The sequence below is a fragment of the Delphinus delphis genome, chromosome 2 (assembly GCF_949987515.2).
Source record: "Delphinus delphis chromosome 2, mDelDel1.2, whole genome shotgun sequence".
NCBI classification, from domain to species: Eukaryota; Metazoa; Chordata; class Mammalia; order Artiodactyla; family Delphinidae; genus Delphinus; species Delphinus delphis.
The window spans coordinates 74,532,004-74,550,123 of record NC_082684.1 but is presented as its reverse complement, the minus strand read 5'-3'; the positions used below and the strand labels follow the sequence as shown (position 1 = coordinate 74,550,123).

General features: G+C 46.0%; 1 protein-coding gene across 7 annotated transcripts; it reads right to left on the bottom strand.

Moving 5' to 3' along the window:
- Positions 1 to 119: 119 nt before the first annotated feature.
- On the bottom strand, positions 120 to 18,058 carry HOMEZ (homeobox and leucine zipper encoding). Of its 7 annotated transcripts, XM_060004843.1 has the most exons (5): positions 16,412 to 18,058; positions 15,366 to 15,531; positions 13,236 to 13,396; positions 3,225 to 3,730; positions 120 to 2,903 (listed from the first exon to the last, which is right to left on the bottom strand). In XM_060004843.1, exons 3-5 carry the CDS (start codon positions 13,279 to 13,281, stop codon positions 2,133 to 2,135), a joined length of 1,323 nt encoding a protein of 440 aa, XP_059860826.1. In that variant the 5' UTR covers positions 13,282 to 13,396; positions 15,366 to 15,531; positions 16,412 to 18,058; the 3' UTR covers positions 120 to 2,132. The 7 variants fall into 7 exon arrangements, 5 of the variants coding, with proteins under 5 accessions (XP_059860826.1, XP_059860823.1, XP_059860822.1 ...); XM_060004840.1 differs by having other exon boundaries at positions 120 to 3,730; positions 15,366 to 15,595; XM_060004839.1 differs by having other exon boundaries at positions 120 to 3,730.
- Positions 18,059 to 18,120: the final 62 nt, after the last annotated feature.

Here is an 18,120-nt window from a genome sequence, read left to right as displayed (position 1 = left end):
TGATGGCCTTGGAAAATGTACCCCTACCTTGTTTCCTGGTTTCACTCTGTACCTTCTCTCTCTCAATCTTAACCCTATACACCCTGTATTACTTCCTATGAAAATGATCAGGTCAGAGCTTCAGGAAGATGTTTATATCTCTCCCACAAGATACAGATAGCTCCCTTATTTCCTGCAACTTGAAACAAGGTTATAAAAACAATTCTTGGCATCATTGGGGGTGGGGTGGGTGGGGTGATATACTTATTAACCATGTTTTATTTCTGGATTTCACTTTTTAGCTTTGGATATATTCTCCCACTGCCGATGTTAACAAGCCACAACACTGTTCCTTGCCCTAATTTATTATACTTTTTCTATTTGCCTATTGTTTCCTCTGTGCCTAGTTACTATTAAATATGTTGATTTTCCTTTCTGTTTGGTAATGGTTGGAGACACAGGCTTACTAAAGTACACAGATAGTGAAATAAAGAGGATGTCCTTTTATTGCTACTGCAACTCTATTGGTATTACAAGCTCTCAAATGGTGGAGTGGGCAAAGAACACTACCACTGAGATCAAACATTTATTCTTCTTTGGGTACTAAGGGGTAGAAATGAGGGATTAAATGGGTAGGCCACTGGCAGGCATACCTTAAGCAAAAATATTGGAAAAATGTAAAGATAGCATCTGCCAGAAATAAATTTGGTCTTGGGAATGACCTTGTAGCTGAATAGGATCCCACTACCCTTTCTGAAACTGAATTTATTTTAAAGGCATTTCTAAACTCCCTCTCTTCTGAGCAAGAGCCTGTGCTGTAGCAGGTGCAGAAAAAAGTCTGCCTAGTGATAGATACTGATCTACTAACTTTTCAAGTTTTTGTTCTTTTACTTTACCTCACTATATCCTGCCGCTTCAAAAATAAATAAAAAGTATACTAAATCAGAAAGTTAATGGATTTGGCTCCATTAATCTCTAAACCATAGAAGTGGCAAAGTGGAGGTGAGAGAAACAATTTTATTTTTGGCCTTTTTATTATTATTCTAGCAATTTGGGGCTTTCCACTTTTTTATTTCTAGATGGTTAACCCACTGATACCTTTATATCTGACCCCAACTGATGAAAACCATTCTAAAACATCAATTAATTCAGTTAAGGACCATGGTCCCTCTGTCTCCAAGACAGATCGTATAAAGTGAGGGAAAAGTCTCTTTTCTGGACACATTAAACCAACACCAAAAAGATAAAAAAATCAGTCTATGTCAAGCTAGGCAGGAGGGACTGTCAGGTTTGTAAAACCAAACCTGGAACCTACCTGCACTGTCCTTCCGAACAGTAGAAACCATTCCTTCTCCTCTCTACCCCTCTGTAATTCTAATTCTACTTTTTTTTTAAAGGACATCTCCCCTAATTCCCACCTCCAATAAATATCCAGTCTAAATTATTCTCCACCCAATTATTAAACTTTTTCACAAGCTCCGGGGGGAAGATTTACCCTGAGACAAATAGTGAACAGAATGGGGGTTTGGGAAAGATAAAAAGGTACAAGGCATAGTGGTCCAGTATTAGAAACGAAAACATTCTGCTCCCTGTGTGACTCAATAAAGCAGCAGGAAAACATATAAAGTCAAGCTGGTATAAGGAAGAGGAAGTATTTGTGATTGACTGGGACATACTGAGATTCTTGGCTGCATTGTGTGTGGACTTGTGCTCAGAGAGAAAAGAAGGGGTGCAAGGCAGCCTTATATTCCAAGGAAAATGGTGGGGTGGGACTGGGGGATGTACTGGAATCTTTACACCTCCTTTCTAGTCCTCCATAGATGTAGGCCGTAGTACACTAAGGGGAAATAACAGCCAATACGAGGAGAGCAAGAGCCTTTTCCCGGCCTCATAGTTTGGACCAGACCCATAGCACTCTTCTCATTGAGGCTGGAGGCCTGGATTTCTGCCCATCCAATCCCCACCTTGCTTTGTCCTCCATGATCATCCTCCCTGGTCCACCCTTACTACATCCCGCTGTCCCCCACCCTCAAAAACACAAAGCTTTTCAGTTCTTTGCCACAAGGTAAGTAAAAAAATGTGGTTTCTTTGTTTAAACAGTTACTAAGTTGGTTCGTCTTTTAGTAACAGACCTCCCCTCCCCCAGTGCACCCTCAGTCCTGGATGATCACATCATCATCGTCGTCGTCGTCGTCTTCCTCCTCCTCCTCTTCATCCTCATAATCTTCTGGCAGTTCTTCCTCCTCCTCTTCCTGCTCTTCATCTAGACAAACCACCACTTCAGCTGGCTCAGGTAATCGAGAGTCAAACCAATCCAGTACCTGCTGGGTGCTAAGCCTTGATGCCTGACTCAGTTGAGGGATATCACTTTCCCGTAGCTGTTGGTGGGTTGCCCAGTACCTTTCCAAGGGTCGTATATCTGGTGGGGGTGGGGGGATCGGCAGAGGTGGTGTCTCAGCCCATTCATTCAAGGAGCGGGTTGAAGGTGGTGGTGTGGGAATTGCTGGATCCTGGAAACTAGGGGCACCAGGTACTGCGTTGTCCCGAAACCATTTTAGTTGCCCATGCTTCAAGGCATAGCGTGTGTCACCAAACCACTGAATAATCTCAGGCCGAGGTAAGCCAGTGATCTGCTCTAATTTATGGTAATCCTCACGCCGTGCCCACTGGCACTGTAAAAAAAACGATTTGAGGATAGCCAGCTGCTCTTTGGTTTTGCGCTTGGTCTTTCGCTGGCGTTGCATATCTGGGGAAAGGTACTCTGCAGGGCCAACCCTACCAGGTGCTGAGTTATGCCTTAGCCCCTGGGGCCAGGCTGGCTCCAGCTGTGGGCGTAGTGCCTGTTCATTGGGTGACAGTGGCTGTGGGATACAGCCCAGTGGCTGGAGGGGTTTAGAGGTGGCAGTAGCTCCATTAGCCAGTACCTGGAAAGAGGAAGAAGAGGTAGAGGAAGGAGGAGTCACATTAGATGCTGACTCCTTCTTACAACTACTGGCAAGTAATGAGACGGGTGGAGGCTTATCCCGAGCACGGGGCTGGTGGACAGCTGTGGAGTGGTTCCAGGAAGCAGTACCTAGGCCGTGTGACTGGTCGGGACCCTTGCCTGCCTGCTCCTTAGAGAGGCCACTGCTTTGAAGATCCTGCCAAAATTGTGATTGGTGGGGGAATGCCCCACTGCCAGGTGCCATCAGGGGCTCCTTTGCTTTCTGGTGACTCAGTGGCTCTGAGGGCTCTGAGGGCTCTACCTTCAATCCTTTCATCTGGGTGGGCTCGCCAAGAGTCAGGGGAACTATTCCAAGACCAACTTGTTCTGGAGGTGGCACTGGAGAAGGAGGCACCTCCTCTGGGGGCCGCCCTGCATGATGAGTAAAAGAGAGAAGGGATTTGAAATGGAGTTGGTCCCGATGGTAGACTACTCGGGCTCGAGTCTCTTCAATTTCTTCGGATGACCAGCTAATGCCACAGCGGAGGCGCTGGGCCATGAACCAAGTCTTGACTTTCTCCATCTGCAGCCCATAGCGTAGGCAGAGAAGGGCAATGTCTGCTAAACTGGGATACGGAAAGTAGCTGAAGGTTTGTAGCAAGTGCTCATTGCCATCCAGCTCACTAGTCTGGGCTGCTTGGGTCCACACAAGTTGTAGCTCCTCAGAGATTGGAGGGAGACAGATGAGCCCCGCAGGGGAGCTATTAAGACCGCTGGCCTCTTTATTAGGAGGCATGGTGCTTTCTGATTTGTGCCCTTCAGAGATAGCTGTAATAAGAAGAGAAACAGCTCGATCACTGGGGCTCCTCTTTCAACCCATTGTTCAATTTCTACCAAACAAAACGTTGGACTCCAGTACAATCAACTTCTACGTGTACTGTGCTGGATTGCTTTTAAAGTGCATAACAATTTCTCATTTAATTTTCATAACCTTGTGAATCATCAGAGCCTGCTATAATTCCCTTGTAAGTATGAAAAAACCAAAGTCCATAGAGGTTAAATTATCCCAAGTCACAAGACTAGTGAGTGTTGTCACCAAAAACGAAATCTGACTTCCGAGGTTAAAAAGGAAAACATCCTTATAGCCTTTATCTTTCCCATTCAAATTCACTTCACCCTCTAAGTTAATGGAACAAGAATGACAAAACTAAGACTCACCAAGAAAACAAGAAGAGGTGTAATCCCAGAACACTTTAGCTCCTAACAGATTATCTCTAGAGTTATCTCTAGATTATCTCTAGAATATGGAAAGGTTAAGAATACAACGTGTGAAAATCTAGAAGGTAGAATAGCACAGTCCCTCTGCCCAGCCCCCTTTTCTTTCCCTTCTTGGTGGGCGAGTGTTAGGGGGAGGGGATTGATGGGTTTTTTTTCTAACTCTCAGTAGGATAAGATAGGTCAGCTATCTGGGATAAATGGGGCTCACTCCCCCTCGGTTTTGGTCTGGTTAGGGTAGAGGGAGGGGAACGTTTCCTACCCCTGTCATCCTCAGAACAAAGGTTATTCCCCTCCCCCCAGCCTTTGTCTCTTCCAACTGCTGAGTCTCTCTCCAGGGAGCCTAGAGAGCTCCCTCAGACCTTAGCAGCCCCTCCGCACAAGACGGGAGGCCCTCAGCTCTTATCTTTTCAGTCCAGCTTTCTTCTCAGAACCAGGTGGGCTCGCTCATTATAAACTGTAACCGGGTCCTGCAAGCTACCCAGCAGCACCAGGGCTCCCAGGGTCATCGTGGCTGCGGGGACTGCAGGGAAAGCCTCTGACTACGCTTCATTCTTGGAAACCTGCTCAAGCTATTTCCCAGAATAATTCTGTTGACCATTTTTTTTTTTTTTTTTGGCCATGCCTGAGGCTTTTGGGATCTTAGTTCCCCAACCAGGGAGGAACCCATGCCTCCTGCAGTGGAAGCACAGAGTCCTAACCACTGGACCGCCAGGGAGTTCCCTGTTGACCAAATTTTAACTCGGCTCCCTGTGTGGGCATTAGAGACTTTAAAACATCTGTCATCCTTTACTCTTAGAGGAATCCCATCTGAGTTTATAAATATTACTTCTGATATGTTATGGATAGGACAGGATTCCGATATAAATGCTACATGATGAATTGAGAAAAATCTCAAGTCCAGAAAGTTACACATAGTGCAGTGTAATATCGGGGATTTTATATGATGAGCAGAAAACTTCGGAAGCATTCTAATGGGTGTCACCGTTCCCTTTTAACAAGCAAATCTTAACAAACTGAAGGCCATGCAGACCCTAGAAGCAGTACAGCTTGAAGAGAACCTTAAGAGGGTAAATGAAGGCAGCATGGCATAGTGGGTTAAAATATGATTAAGGCCAGCCTGCAGTTTGAATCCCAATTCTGCCACCAGCCATGTGATCTTGGGCAAAAGCTACTGAACTTATAGGAGCCTCAGTTTCCTCATGTGTAGAAAATGGAGACAATGTTGAATGTATGTAAAGTTATATATTTTTACAGAGCACCTACTGTGTGCTAGATGTCATGTGTAGGCGGGGCCTAGAGCTGTTAGAGGTGGAGGTCTGGGGTGAGGCAGATTTGAGGTGAATCGCAGCTTCTCCACTCCCTAGAGTGCTCGCTAAGCTTTATTTTCCCATCAGAATAAAAGGAGGTCATAACAGCGTCTACCTTGCAAGTTTATGACTAAATCAAAAAATGCAACTGATGGGCTTCCCTGGTGGCGCAGTGGTTGAGAGTCCGCCTGCCGATGCAGGGGACATGGGTTCGTGCCCCGGTCCGGGAGGATCCCACGTGCCGTGGATCGGCTGGGCCCGTGAGCCATGGCCGCTGGGCCCGCGCGTCCAGAGCCTGTGCTCCGCAACGGGAGAGGCCACAACAGTGAGAGGCCCGCATACAGAAAAAAAAAAAAAAAATGCAACTGACGTCATGCCTAGACCAAAGTAAAGGCTCAATAAATTAGAGCTTTTATCATTGCTTCAGCCTCACGGGCTGATTCTGATATAAGGTAATGCTCCTCTTAGACAACAGGGGAAGTGAGGCAAAGACTGAATCCTTTAAAATGACTGTTTCAGTCTGTTATTGCAGTCTTAATCCTAATGAGCAGTGGAGGAAACCAGGGTGTCTTGATTTTGTACTTTTTATATTTGGGGAGTTGGATATAATTCCAGAAAGGATTTTGCAACTTTTAAAAAGTAGCAAAATCACTGCTTTAGAATTGAATCCATAATTTGGATATAAGTTCTTTTTGATTACTAGGTGAATTGCCAGTGTGGTAGCTCTACCTTTACCCTCCAGGTCCATCCCAGACACAGCTGAGGGGCTGTGAGGAAGTGCTTGCACAGCCAGGCACTAAACTACCATTTGGAAATTGTGGCCCACCAGGAACACCACCAAATCTAAGCTGGAGAATACTTGATGTTCCAGCACTTGACATCCACTTAACCTTATCTGTGTCCTGTTTTTTAAGGTCACAGTAACAGTTCAGATACGAGGAAAAGGTAGCGTAAGGAATAAAGCAGTCCAGTGTGAGGATGAAGACTGCCAGACAGGAAATAAGGCAGGCACAGCTATAAGCCCACCAGGAAGCATTTTACTTTCATTCATGTGGTTTGCTATTGTCAGATTCCCATATCAGCTTGATATTTCAGTATAACATACAGTAATGGAAAGGTCATATCTGGTGTACTGTATGTATCTACAGTTTCCCAGTGACACAAAACACAAGTTGTGGAAGACTTCCTGATACAGAATGGTGGCTTAAATCAGGGCACAGATGTAGAGCTGGTACCTCCCTGGAAGAATCTGGCTTTGATATAGGAGAAAACTATCCAGGGAGTGGCTCATGAGAACTATAACAAAGAGGGTAGACCCTACAGTAATCAAAACCACAGTGAAGACACTATAGTGTCTTATGTCCTTGTACTTCATTTGGAGATGGGAGAGAAAGGGAAGGAAAGCTGGAGAAATAAGGACTCCTCTGAGCAGAGGTGGTGGTAGTGGTATTATCAATTCTGAATTATTACTAAACTTGTATCCATGCCAGATATGCCCCACTGCTACTTAAAATCACTAATAAAAAATATAGTCAGGGTAACACCCTTATTTCCCTTTGGGCTTTCCATACCCCTGGACAAAAGGCAGAAAAGAATGGGCTGCCTTAAACTTCCAGTGTAGGTGTTCACACAATCCTAGGAAAAAGAGGTCTTCAGAACTTGAACCTAGGCTGGGAATTCCCTGGTGATCCAGTGGTTAGGATTCCGCACTTCCACTGCAGGACTGCAAGGGGCACGGGTTTGATCCCTGGTGGGGGAACTAATCCCGCATACTGCACGGTGCCAAAAAACCCTCGAGCCTAGGCTTATGGTTAAAAGCAGGAAACAGTTCAAGTGAGAGACCAGATATGAGCCTGCTAAATTCTCTAAATCTTTATTCAGAGAACTGAGGTATGTTTCTGAATGAAATGTGTTTTGGTGATAGTTTTCAAGGGCCTTAAAGGACTTTTAGTGATATTCAATTCATGTGCTTCTCAACTTTTTGGATCATGAACCTCTTTGAAAATCAGAAGTTATAAACTCTCAGAAAGTTATGACTTACTGCCCCCCCCCCGCCCCATAAACATTCACACTTACACATTACATAAAGTATAATCTCCGGGGGTTTGCTGATTGCCCAGAAGTCCTGGTTAATAAGCTCTGCCTTATGTCCTCCCAACTTAATAAAAGCAATGGTGGTAATGCTTAAAGAGAAACAGTTTATGAATGAATGGAAAGAATGGTTGGAAGACTCAAGAGAATCTGAATTAGTCTAGAAGCGACTAGGCATTGGTGATATTAGTTGGAGAGAGTGGAAGTGAGGGGTGTTCAACTGGGCCAAAAGCCTGGCTTAACTGACCCCTACTGGATTACATTATCAATACCCATAGTGCACTGGAAACTAGACACTGGTAGGCTACTCTAGTATGGCAAAGTCAGCTGCTTCCTTCAGCTGCCCTATGTGCTTAGGCCAGTTGTGTGTAATTCCAAACCTGCTTAGGCTCATTGTTTTTCTGTATATAATAATTAAACATCACATAAATCTATGAAAAATGAGTGCATTAAGAATTGTTTCTGGGAATTCCCTGGCAGTCCAGTAGTTAGGACACCGTGCTTTCACTGCTGAGGGCCCGGGTTCAATCCCTGGTTGGGGAAGTAAGATCTCACAAGCCACACAGAGCGGCCAAAAGAAAAAAACTGTTTCTATGAAAACAAAGTCAAATGCTTTGGAAAGACATAATACAAAGGAGTGTATATTAAAAATTTTTTTTGAGTTGGGAGTAGGCAAGAAAACTGTAAAAGACTGGAGGGACTGGGGATTTAAAAAACTCAGAAGTATTCTGCACTCAGATTGCTTCAAAAGTGTTTAAATTCTCACTCCACTTTAAAGAAACCAAACGTGGAAATCACAGATGATGAGAGGCAGTGGCTCCAGGCTCAGGCTGCACATTAGAATTACCTGGGAAACTTAAACCAGGGCATCAACCTCCTCATTCTGACTTAATTAGCCTGGACTGGGGCTCAGGCATAAGTAGTTTTTAAAAAGTTCTCAGGGTGCAGCCAGATTTGAGATTCACTTATGTCGTTTATCCTAGAAAGACAATTGGGACTGCCAATCAGCATACTTACATAAAGAAAACGCCTGGACACTAACCGAAGAGATTGGTGAAATGAACGTACTTTTAATGACAGTTCTTAAGATATGTATGCATCATTTTAAAAATTCCCAACTTTAACTGGCTTTTTTGTTTTTTCGTTTTTTTTTTTTTTTCAATTACTGCCACCTACTTATCCTAATCATAAAAAGCGCTTCAAATGTATGGTGAGAAGGGGGTTCATATGACAAAATATCACATCTGGGCCCTCATTACCAAATAGGTCTCAGCTTGAGTCTTCTTTCAGTTTAGAAGTCTCAGATTAGGACGCAACACCAGGAACCTCTGAGGACTCAGGTTCTCACTTTCCTAGTTGGTTTTCTGAGTATGTCTGGGTAGGGGTCAGAGGGGGCAATTTCTCTTAAACCTTTCATTCCCAAAGGCAACTGCTCCCCAGGAATAAGGCCAGGTTTCTGTACATGTGTTGAGGTCGCTAGGAGGTAGTCATGGAGGGGAGGAGGGGAGGCCTGGGAAGGAAACGTTTCTCCTATCCTCCATTTCACAGGCAGTCTAGAAGGCTCCAAACTGGGTCAGAGAACAAAAAGTTCCTGCACTTGGGGCGATGAGCCCCAGGAAGCAGGAGAATCTCAAACCCTCCCCTCGCCAAGGGCGTCCCTACCCAGCCTTCCCCTCCTCCCTACACACCCACTCACCCTCCCCCAGTTACAACAGGGAACCGAAAAGTCCAGAGGAGAAAGGAGAGAGAACCAGGCGACTTCGAACCTAGAATTCTCCTCCCCCCAGCGCGGGGATGGGGCTCCGGGGGTCGGAGATCGTACAGGGGCTGGGAGGGGAAGTCGAAGGGGCTGGGGATCACTCACCGCAGTCCGGCCCGGGCGGCGGCTCCCAGCCTCGCACCATGGGCCGGGGGGAAAGGGGGAGAAAGGGCAGGGGGCCTCCGGGGTGAGAGTGGGGTTGCTGCCCGGTGCGGCCTGCTCCGAGCCCACCCGCGCGGAGGGCTGGGACCGGGACTGCCCCCCCCCCCCCGCCCCCGAAAGCGCGCCCGTCTAGCCCAGCCCTGCTTCAGCGAGTTGGAGGCGGGGCGGATGGGTGGGGCGGGCTCCAGGGGCGGTGCCAAGGTGGCCAGAGTCCTGATTGGTGAACGCAGGTGGGCGGGCCCCGGCGGAACAGACTGAGCCGGCCATTGGCTGCGTGGGCCTCGGTTGAAGTCGGCTATTGGCTCCGTGGGCCTCAGCCGGGGTGGCTATTGGCTGCGTGGGGCAGAGAAGATGTCCCCCCGGGCTAGGATGCAGTGAATGGTACCCCCTCCCACCCTCGCCTTGTGGGCGCCGGATCTTAGGGGTCCACTGGGCAATGTTCCTCCTGGAATTCCCCAAGAAATTAACAGCAGTTTGCTGAACTGTCCAGACCGCCTACAACTACTCCCCATTTGTTTCCTTCGGAAGGAAGACTTTTTCAGTATCCCTTTGCCAGTCTCACACAGGAGACGCGCGTTCCCAGACGAGGGCCCAACCGCTGTCAGCAGCGTCACTGTAAACGAAGCGCCTAGAGCAACCGGGAACTTGTTCTCGAGATGGATCAAATGTCTTGGACACCCTTAAAGACGAGGATCCTAGCAGCCCGGCACCTTCGGCCACTTCCCGGGTCCAGCTGTCACCAGACAGGTGTTCTCAAAGACGAAGTGCTAGAGGAGGTCACCTCGTTCGGACTTACCCACCCGCTCCGCCCTAGTAAAGAGGACCTGGAAATGTGCCTCATATTTGGGGACCTTGGTTTTTGTTGTAAAGAAAGGGAGTGCGATAAAATGGTCTTTCCACCGAAACAGTATTCCACACCGAAATTCTGGGCCAAAAGTTTGTATAGTTAGGATTCTCAGTCTTCTGACTAAAACTTGGGAACAATACTTTCTGAAGTGAGTCTTCTGTTCTCATGCTAGTCTCCTCTTGTATTATTTAGGTCACAATAGCTTATATACCGACAATAAATTATAAAACAATTTCAGACTTTGCCCTGTATTCTACAGATCTCGCCACTCCCCCTGTACCCCCTAAAAGTCAACCACCATAATCGCTACTTCTGATTCTTAATTGCTCCAGTCTAAGGTCAAGAGCTCTTTCAAGGTTGCCAAGCATGAGAAATATATCTCTAATTCAGCTTGGAGCCCCATTTTCCGTTGCTGGCCCTGCATTTGCCCCTTCCTCCCCTCTCTCCCTCAATACATTTAGTAACAATCTCAACTCCTAAGAGCCATGCCCTTCAAACTAGTATCCTGCAAAAACATGATAGGAGTAAGCAACAGAAAGAATATTCTCAGCTTTAGAATTAGAAACTTTTGATCCCTGAGGGTTTAAGCCAGGGCTGGTGGTACATACAGAACTTCTCCTAAATCATGACTTATTACAATACGCCAATGGTTTGTATGTAACGAAGGAAGGGAAAAGTGAAACACTGTAGGCAGCAGGCAGCCCTCAGTTGTCGATGGAGAGCTTATTGTTTTATAATCCAAACAATGAAACTGGATTGACCCGGAAGAACTCACGCTTATTTGGCTGGAAAGCCAGGCAGGAACTGTGAAAATTTAGTGGCTGCCCCTGGAGGGTTCAGTCAGTCACTCTGGGCATCACAGATCATGGGCTGGGAATTATGAAAGGTAGACAACTCAGTCACATTTCTTGTCTCAGAAGGATACTCACTCCCAATTCAGGTGTAGGGAGAAGAATCAAAGACAGATTTAAGGGAGGAAGAATCCAAGGAAAGAAGAAACTCCTCTGCCCCAGTTCTGGAGAACAGGCTGAAGCCTCCCTCCTTTATGTGGGTTTCACCCTAACACTTTATTTTTTGTGTTTTATTAATTTTTATTGGAGTATAGTTGCTTTACAATGTTGTGTTAGTTTCTGCTGTACAGCAAAATGAATCAGCTATCACCCTAACAGTTGGGGTGGGGGAGTGGAAGAGAGGAAGAGGTCCAGACTTGACATTATCAGAGAAGGGAGGGTCCCACCTTCAGCAAGACAGTAATCATCCCAGCTCTTCCAGGGACTAGTGCTGAAGAATGTGGATTTACCACATCATTCTTAATCTTTGGTGAAAACTCCCTCTCCCTTTGCATGGCTCAGAAATATAGCAGGACTGACCAGACACACAATGACCTAATAGCTAAGGAAGTTGGAGGAAGGGCCCTCTCTTGCACAGAACTCTTCCAAAGCATGGGAGGAGTCCCAGCAATGTGTTAATATGATCATAGGTTTTTGTAGAATTTGAAAAAAAAATTTAAACTGCAGTTGGTCAAGACTGATGTCTCTTTCCTTTCTGACTCCTCCTCCATCACACTTCTCCTTTTGTCCAGTGGCAATGAAGAGGCCACGGGTATTTGGGGATTGACTAACCAAGTTGAGCTGGGAATACATTTAGTTTGGGTGTAGGAGTTACACATCTGTGATTTGCAGTTACTTCTGTGAATAAATAGTAATTACAGTGTTATGGGCTGAACTGTGTCCTGCTAAAATTCATATGTTAAAGTCCTAACTCCCAGTACCTCAGAATGTAACCATATTTGGAGATAAGGTCTATGCAGAGGTAATTAAATTATAATGAGGTCTTTAGGGTGAGTCCTAATTCAGTATAACTGCTGTCCTTATAATAAGAGGAAATTTGGATGCAGACATGCAGGTAGGACCATGTGAAGATACAGGGAGAAGATGGCTATCCACAAGCCAAGAGAGAGGAACCTCAGAGTGAAATCAACCCTGCCAACACCTGGATCTCAGGTTTCTAGCCTCAAAACCGTGAGAGAATTTCCACTGTTTAAGCCACCCAGTCTAAGTATTTTGTTATGGCAGCTCTAACAAACTTAATACATACAGCTTCCAGGAATACTCCCAATGTCAAAAATTCAGAGTTTATGTTATTCATTATTGCAAATTTGAAAATGCTCCAAAATCTTACACCACATATACTGAAGACATTTGGTAGTGTTTTTCCAAGTTTGACAAAAGTCCCCCCAAATTATGTGACATTATTACTTACAAGGTGTGAAGGTGAAATTTTTTTTAATTATCAAGAATTTTTTTAAAGTGATCATGGAGATGGAATTATCTCTTTACAGAAAAATTATCTATAATCATCATATAAAAAGACTATCAAAGAGCATGCAGCCAAAAACAAAATTGTGGGGAAAAATATTTAGGTTTGCCACATAGGTAATTTTAAAAATGTTATTTTTCTTGATTTTGTGATATTATGATATTTGTCAGCTTTTTTAAAGTTATAATTTTTAAGATATCTTTTCTCATTCTGAAATATTTATTTTACTTGAAAAAGGCCCCAAAAGTTGTATGCTTCAGACAACCGAAAACTTGGATCTATCCCTGGGACTAACGAAACAGATATGGTGAGTTTCTGCCCCAGTTAGGGAAACCCTGCTCCAGTGTTCTGCGCTCTGTCCTAAAAAACAGACATGAGGGCTGACCAGTCGTCACAACTGCAAGTATTGAGGATTTGGGATAGCAAAAGCTGCAATGGAGTTTGCAGAAGAGAGATTTCAGACAAACCTACCACCAAACTAAGATATGAGAAGTCTGGAAAGACATTAGGGCCACAGAGAGACCCTAGGCGATAAGCCATGGAGGGAACCCATGGAAAGCCCCCACTTACCTCTTCTTGGGGATCTGCTCCTCATGCTGACTCTACCCTTCAGCATATCTGGTTTCAATTACAATGCGTGTACTAAAGAGTGGGTGCTCTGCAGTGACATCACAACTTGGCCATTATGATGTAATGATGAGGCATCTGATTATTCTCGGGCTAGGGCTTCCCTGTAAGGAACAGTCTCATTACTTGGTGGATAATTGGACTCTTTCATCATTCAGGTGATGTGGGAGTCAATACTATGTTAGAACTTGATCTTTTTCAAATAGACAGAGAGGTCCTCACTTTTCCTCTCCATCATATTTCTTGTCCTTGGTTTTAGGATTGCCCTTGATAGACAAAAGGGGCTTTGCTTTTCCTTCCAGTGCCTAAGGAGCAGAATGTAATTTAAATGGCCTCCTTAAGAAAAGCACCCCACCAAGGGGAAACACGGGGCCTTCACCTGAGCTGTTCGCTTTAACTGCAACAGCAGCTGGTGCTGGGTGCAAGGGAGCTATGAGCTGGGCCTGGTAACTTTCCCTACCACTACCCAAAAGGGTGCCGTGATACTATAGGGGTGTCTCATACCAGGGCCGCCCAACTCCTCTACATCTCCTTCCCATCCAACTTTTGCATAGCCAGAGGACTCCAGCAGACAGGGAACAGGACTTGCAAGAGATGAGATGGCCAAGAAATGCAGGGTGCCTCTGGGTCTCTTGCCACCCTCAGCCCCAAACAAACAATACTTCTCAGTAGCTTATATTTTCTTTTCATATTTCAACTTTATTTCAAATACGAGGTCTTTTATCCAGAAGGGAGAGCAGTTGCATGAGGAGGCTGAAGTGAGGCACAATACGAGTGGGTCTGGGGCCCAGTGTACAGAGCTGCACTGTGAAGAGGGTGGGGAGGCTCGGGAAGGGTCTGATGAGAACGGTGGTTTGAGGGGGATTCAAATAGCAAACTTTCATTTCCTCCCCAGGTTAGCTATTCAATGGGTAGATTATTCAGTTGTTGTTTTGTTGTTGTTGTTTGTTTTAGCAACTTCACTGTTCTTCAGCGATATCACTGAAAGAAGTGCCAAGGCTGGGGACATACCAGTCCCTTTTGTTTCTCTTTCTGCCTGGACGGGGAAGGGAATGGAAACTAGAAGCAGAAAATGAAAATTTCTGACGTGTCCCTTGCCATGAAAAATCGTGGGTCTGACCCTGTGGAGAGAGGCCTGTTTCATAGCCTGGGAATGGGAGGTGGTCAGGAGGCCTGGGTTTACGTCCCATCTGGAGTTGCACTAACAAATTCTCTGACCCTGCTGGGGTCCCTTCTCATCTCTGGACCTGTGTCCTCATCTCTAGAGGAGTCTGGACACAGTGATCTCTAAAGACAAGCCTTTTCAGGTCTCTGGATTCTATGACCTGCGCATTGCAAGGATCCAGAGGGGCTCCAGAGAAACACAGGAGTTAGAAGCAAGGGAATGTGGGATTAGATTGGCAAGTTGAGTTAGGGCTTATTGTGAAGAGAAATGATATATTCATAAAAGAAATAATGTATTCATAAAAGAAAACAAAGGAACAGGAAGAATACTTAGGAAGACATCTGAGGTCTGGATGAGAGGAAAGGGCAAGAGTGTTCCTGCTGTGTTGCTTCAAGGACCCGAGCCCCTGACTATGGTAATGGTTTCTCTTATGGCCCTTCCCGGTCCATGGCTAACAGGTTATACCCTAAATTGCCCCCATTCGTACAGTCATCAGGCTTTAGAGGAAAGTCCCCACCACAACGCCTAACACATGACAAATCTCTGAAGTTTCTGCCAAATTCCTAGTGTTTCCCATGTCAGATTAGACTAGCAGCTTACCCCCAGGCCCTGGGGCAGCTCTGTATGGGAAGAACCAGAAGACTCATGTCTTGGCTCTGTAAAGCTGAGAATAGGGGCATGGGTGAGCCAGGGTACTTCTTAGAGAAAAAGCTCAGGAACAATGAACTCTTCTTGGTTCCCTGCCCCCAACCATTTGCATTTATCTGCTTAGTAATACTCAGGTTCCCAGAGAGGGCCCAAGCACAGACCATCCAGCAATTGTCCTAGTCAGGGACCCTTCTAGTGGAAACTTTAGGGAATTGGCCTGTTCAAGGCTAGCTGGGGTAGTAGGAAGGGGCACAGCATACCAACAAGTGTGGAGGACTGGCTAGGGCCAGGAGAGAATCCCAATGTATGGCAAGGCTGGAGTTCAAATGGGTTCCCAAGTTCTCCAGCAGGCGCAGGCGCAGGCGCAGTGGTTCCTTGCTGATCCTGCAGAGCCGGGACACGGGCACAGGAGGCAGCAGCAAGCTCCTGGAAATAGCAGATGAAGCTTGGGACCCTTGGTGCTTTGCCTTCTCCAAGCCAGTTGGGGAGGCTGGGAGGATGGGAAGGCAGAGCACAATTAGAAACTGTGGTCTTTTCCTAATAAGAGATGGTATGTTCCAAGGTTTTTTTTTTAATGGCAAGGTTTTAATTTTGTTTTTAAAGGATAATATTATGACATCATGGTTATGCACTGAGGCTCTGGAGATTTCCTGGGTTCACAATCCTAGCTCGGCCATTTACTAGCTGTGTGACCTTGCACAAAATACCGAGCTTTTCTGAATTGTTTTCTCTCTAAAACAGGAATAACATTACTCAACTCATAGGGTTGTTTTGTGGATTATAAAGCATGCAAGACACCAGATTTTAGTGGCTACGTAAGTAAATGTGAGCTCTTGCGACTGCTGATACACATAACAGTAATGCATACACATAACGCAAGAGATGATCACACACTGAGCCTTGACCCACTCTCCCGCTCCATTATCCTCCCTTGGGCTCTTCATTGGTGACTAAAAAGTGTATTGCTGGTGGCTTTCAGTACACTTTCTCTCGTCACTCTGCTGGAACTTTGACCTGAGGGTGATCCACAAGATGCATGAAATTCTTTGTTTTTTCCACCAGGTGAAGATGATGCTTAAATGGGCATTTGTCTGAGGAATGACCCAGGGTTTCTCTCTTTCAGCCATTTTTCTTCAAAGGATTAAAGATTTGGAGAGGAGGGGCATGGTAATAAGCCCCATACTCCATTCTGAACGCATGTATGGGCACATGTGCGTGTACCCTCGCTCACTAAGAGATAAAAGGGGAATCCAGAAAATTCTGAGAAATCAGTAACAGATAGAAACGGGTGTGGGGAGCTGGTTACCTGGGAGCTCCTTGTTCATCTGCAGCATCAGGAACTGCTTTTCCCTCTTCTCCCTTCTAGAAGACTGTCAAGAAGGAGCCTGAGGGAGGAAGGTGGATCAACCATGGTCTTGGAGAAAAGGAAGTAGGTTCTCCACTCCTTCATCTTCAACAAGGATGAAGAGGGAGGCAGATGGAAATAGAGAAAGTGAAGGTAAATACCGTATATGCTAAAAGAAAAATGAAAGTGATGAGAAGGGGACAAGGAAAGAGAAAAGCAAAGAGCTTAGACATAGGGTGAGAAGGGAGGAAAACACACAACCAGCTGAGGTTAACCAGGAGAGACATAAGGCATAAATGTGAATGGGGAGAAGAGTCCAGCTTTCCCATTTCACTTGCTCAAGGTATGGAGCAGACTGCCATCTTCTGGTACCATTTAATTTTCAAGGTGCTCTGATTCTTGGTTTGAAATGTTTTCAGTTTCTTATACCTATAATCCTTTATACTCAAGAAAGTCCCCAACGTTGTTTCATTTTGGGGGCTCCCAAGCATCATTTTCCCCTAGAGAGGCACCTCCCCAAAGCTGTCTCCCAGCACCCAGGCTGGAAGTCTGTTGGGTCAAGAGCAAAAGCAAGGGGCAGAGGATGAGCTGTGGTTTGAAAGAGGCCCTGGAATACCCTGAGGCTGCAGGCTGGTTGCTGCAGACTGGATGCTTTCTGGGCTCTGGAACATGTGTCAAAAACTGGAGAGCCATTCTCAGGCCCAACCACACGCTTGGGGTGCTGTGTGTTCTGAACTGTAAGCACTCCAACCGTAGGCTGGAGAATGTGGCTTCTAATCCACACTCTGCCCCTCACAGATCATAAAATGTCAGAGCAAGAAGGGGCCTAAGAGATCACCTAATCCAAATGCAGTTTCTCAAGGAGGAAACTCTGGCCCAGAGAGGTGAAGTAACTTGCCCAAAGTTATCCAGCTAGTCAGTGACTTCCTTTTCTTTTGTGGCAGAAGGAATCCTGTGATTCACCTGTCTCTTGACAAATACAGTCCATAAAGTGCTTAGAGGTCATTAGAAGGCACCCAGAAAGGTAAGGCTGGCATTTTTCTGGAAGCCCCTGAGTGCACCAGCACCTTAGGCACCGCATTATTTGGCCACAAGGACAAGCCTGGAGTTGGTTTTACTTTCATTTTCATCCCCAGGGCTGCCTGGAAGCTGGAGGAGGGAGCTCTGATGCTACCTGCCATCACTCCCCAGCCAGTCAGTGCAGATTGAAGCTAGGGGCTGGGGTGACAAGCGAATCCTGTCATAATGTCAGGGGCTGGGGAGCAATGGCCAAGTTCCTGGGACTTAAGCAAGGCAATTATGGGTGAGTTAAAGCTACGATGGGCAGGGCTGGGGAACCTGCGGTGGCTAAGGCCAGTAAGAAGAGGGAATAAGCCAGCAATCTAAATGATTTCAACTGTGGTGGGCTCCTAGTTCACACAAAATATGTCCTCGGTCCCAAAGAGTTACCCTCAACCTTTGACTGCCTAGGCCGGACGGACCTACTCACTTTCTCCCAATGCCCACTCACGGAAGAGAACATCACTATCGTCCTTTTGCTTCTTTTCTAACCTTCCAGCACCCTTTCCGTCTCCCTCCTTCTATGACTTGGGTTCCTCCACTCACATCCACCCCAACCTCCCCAACTTTCGTTGATTCTACCCACACCCCACACCCCTTTGGTTTCCCCC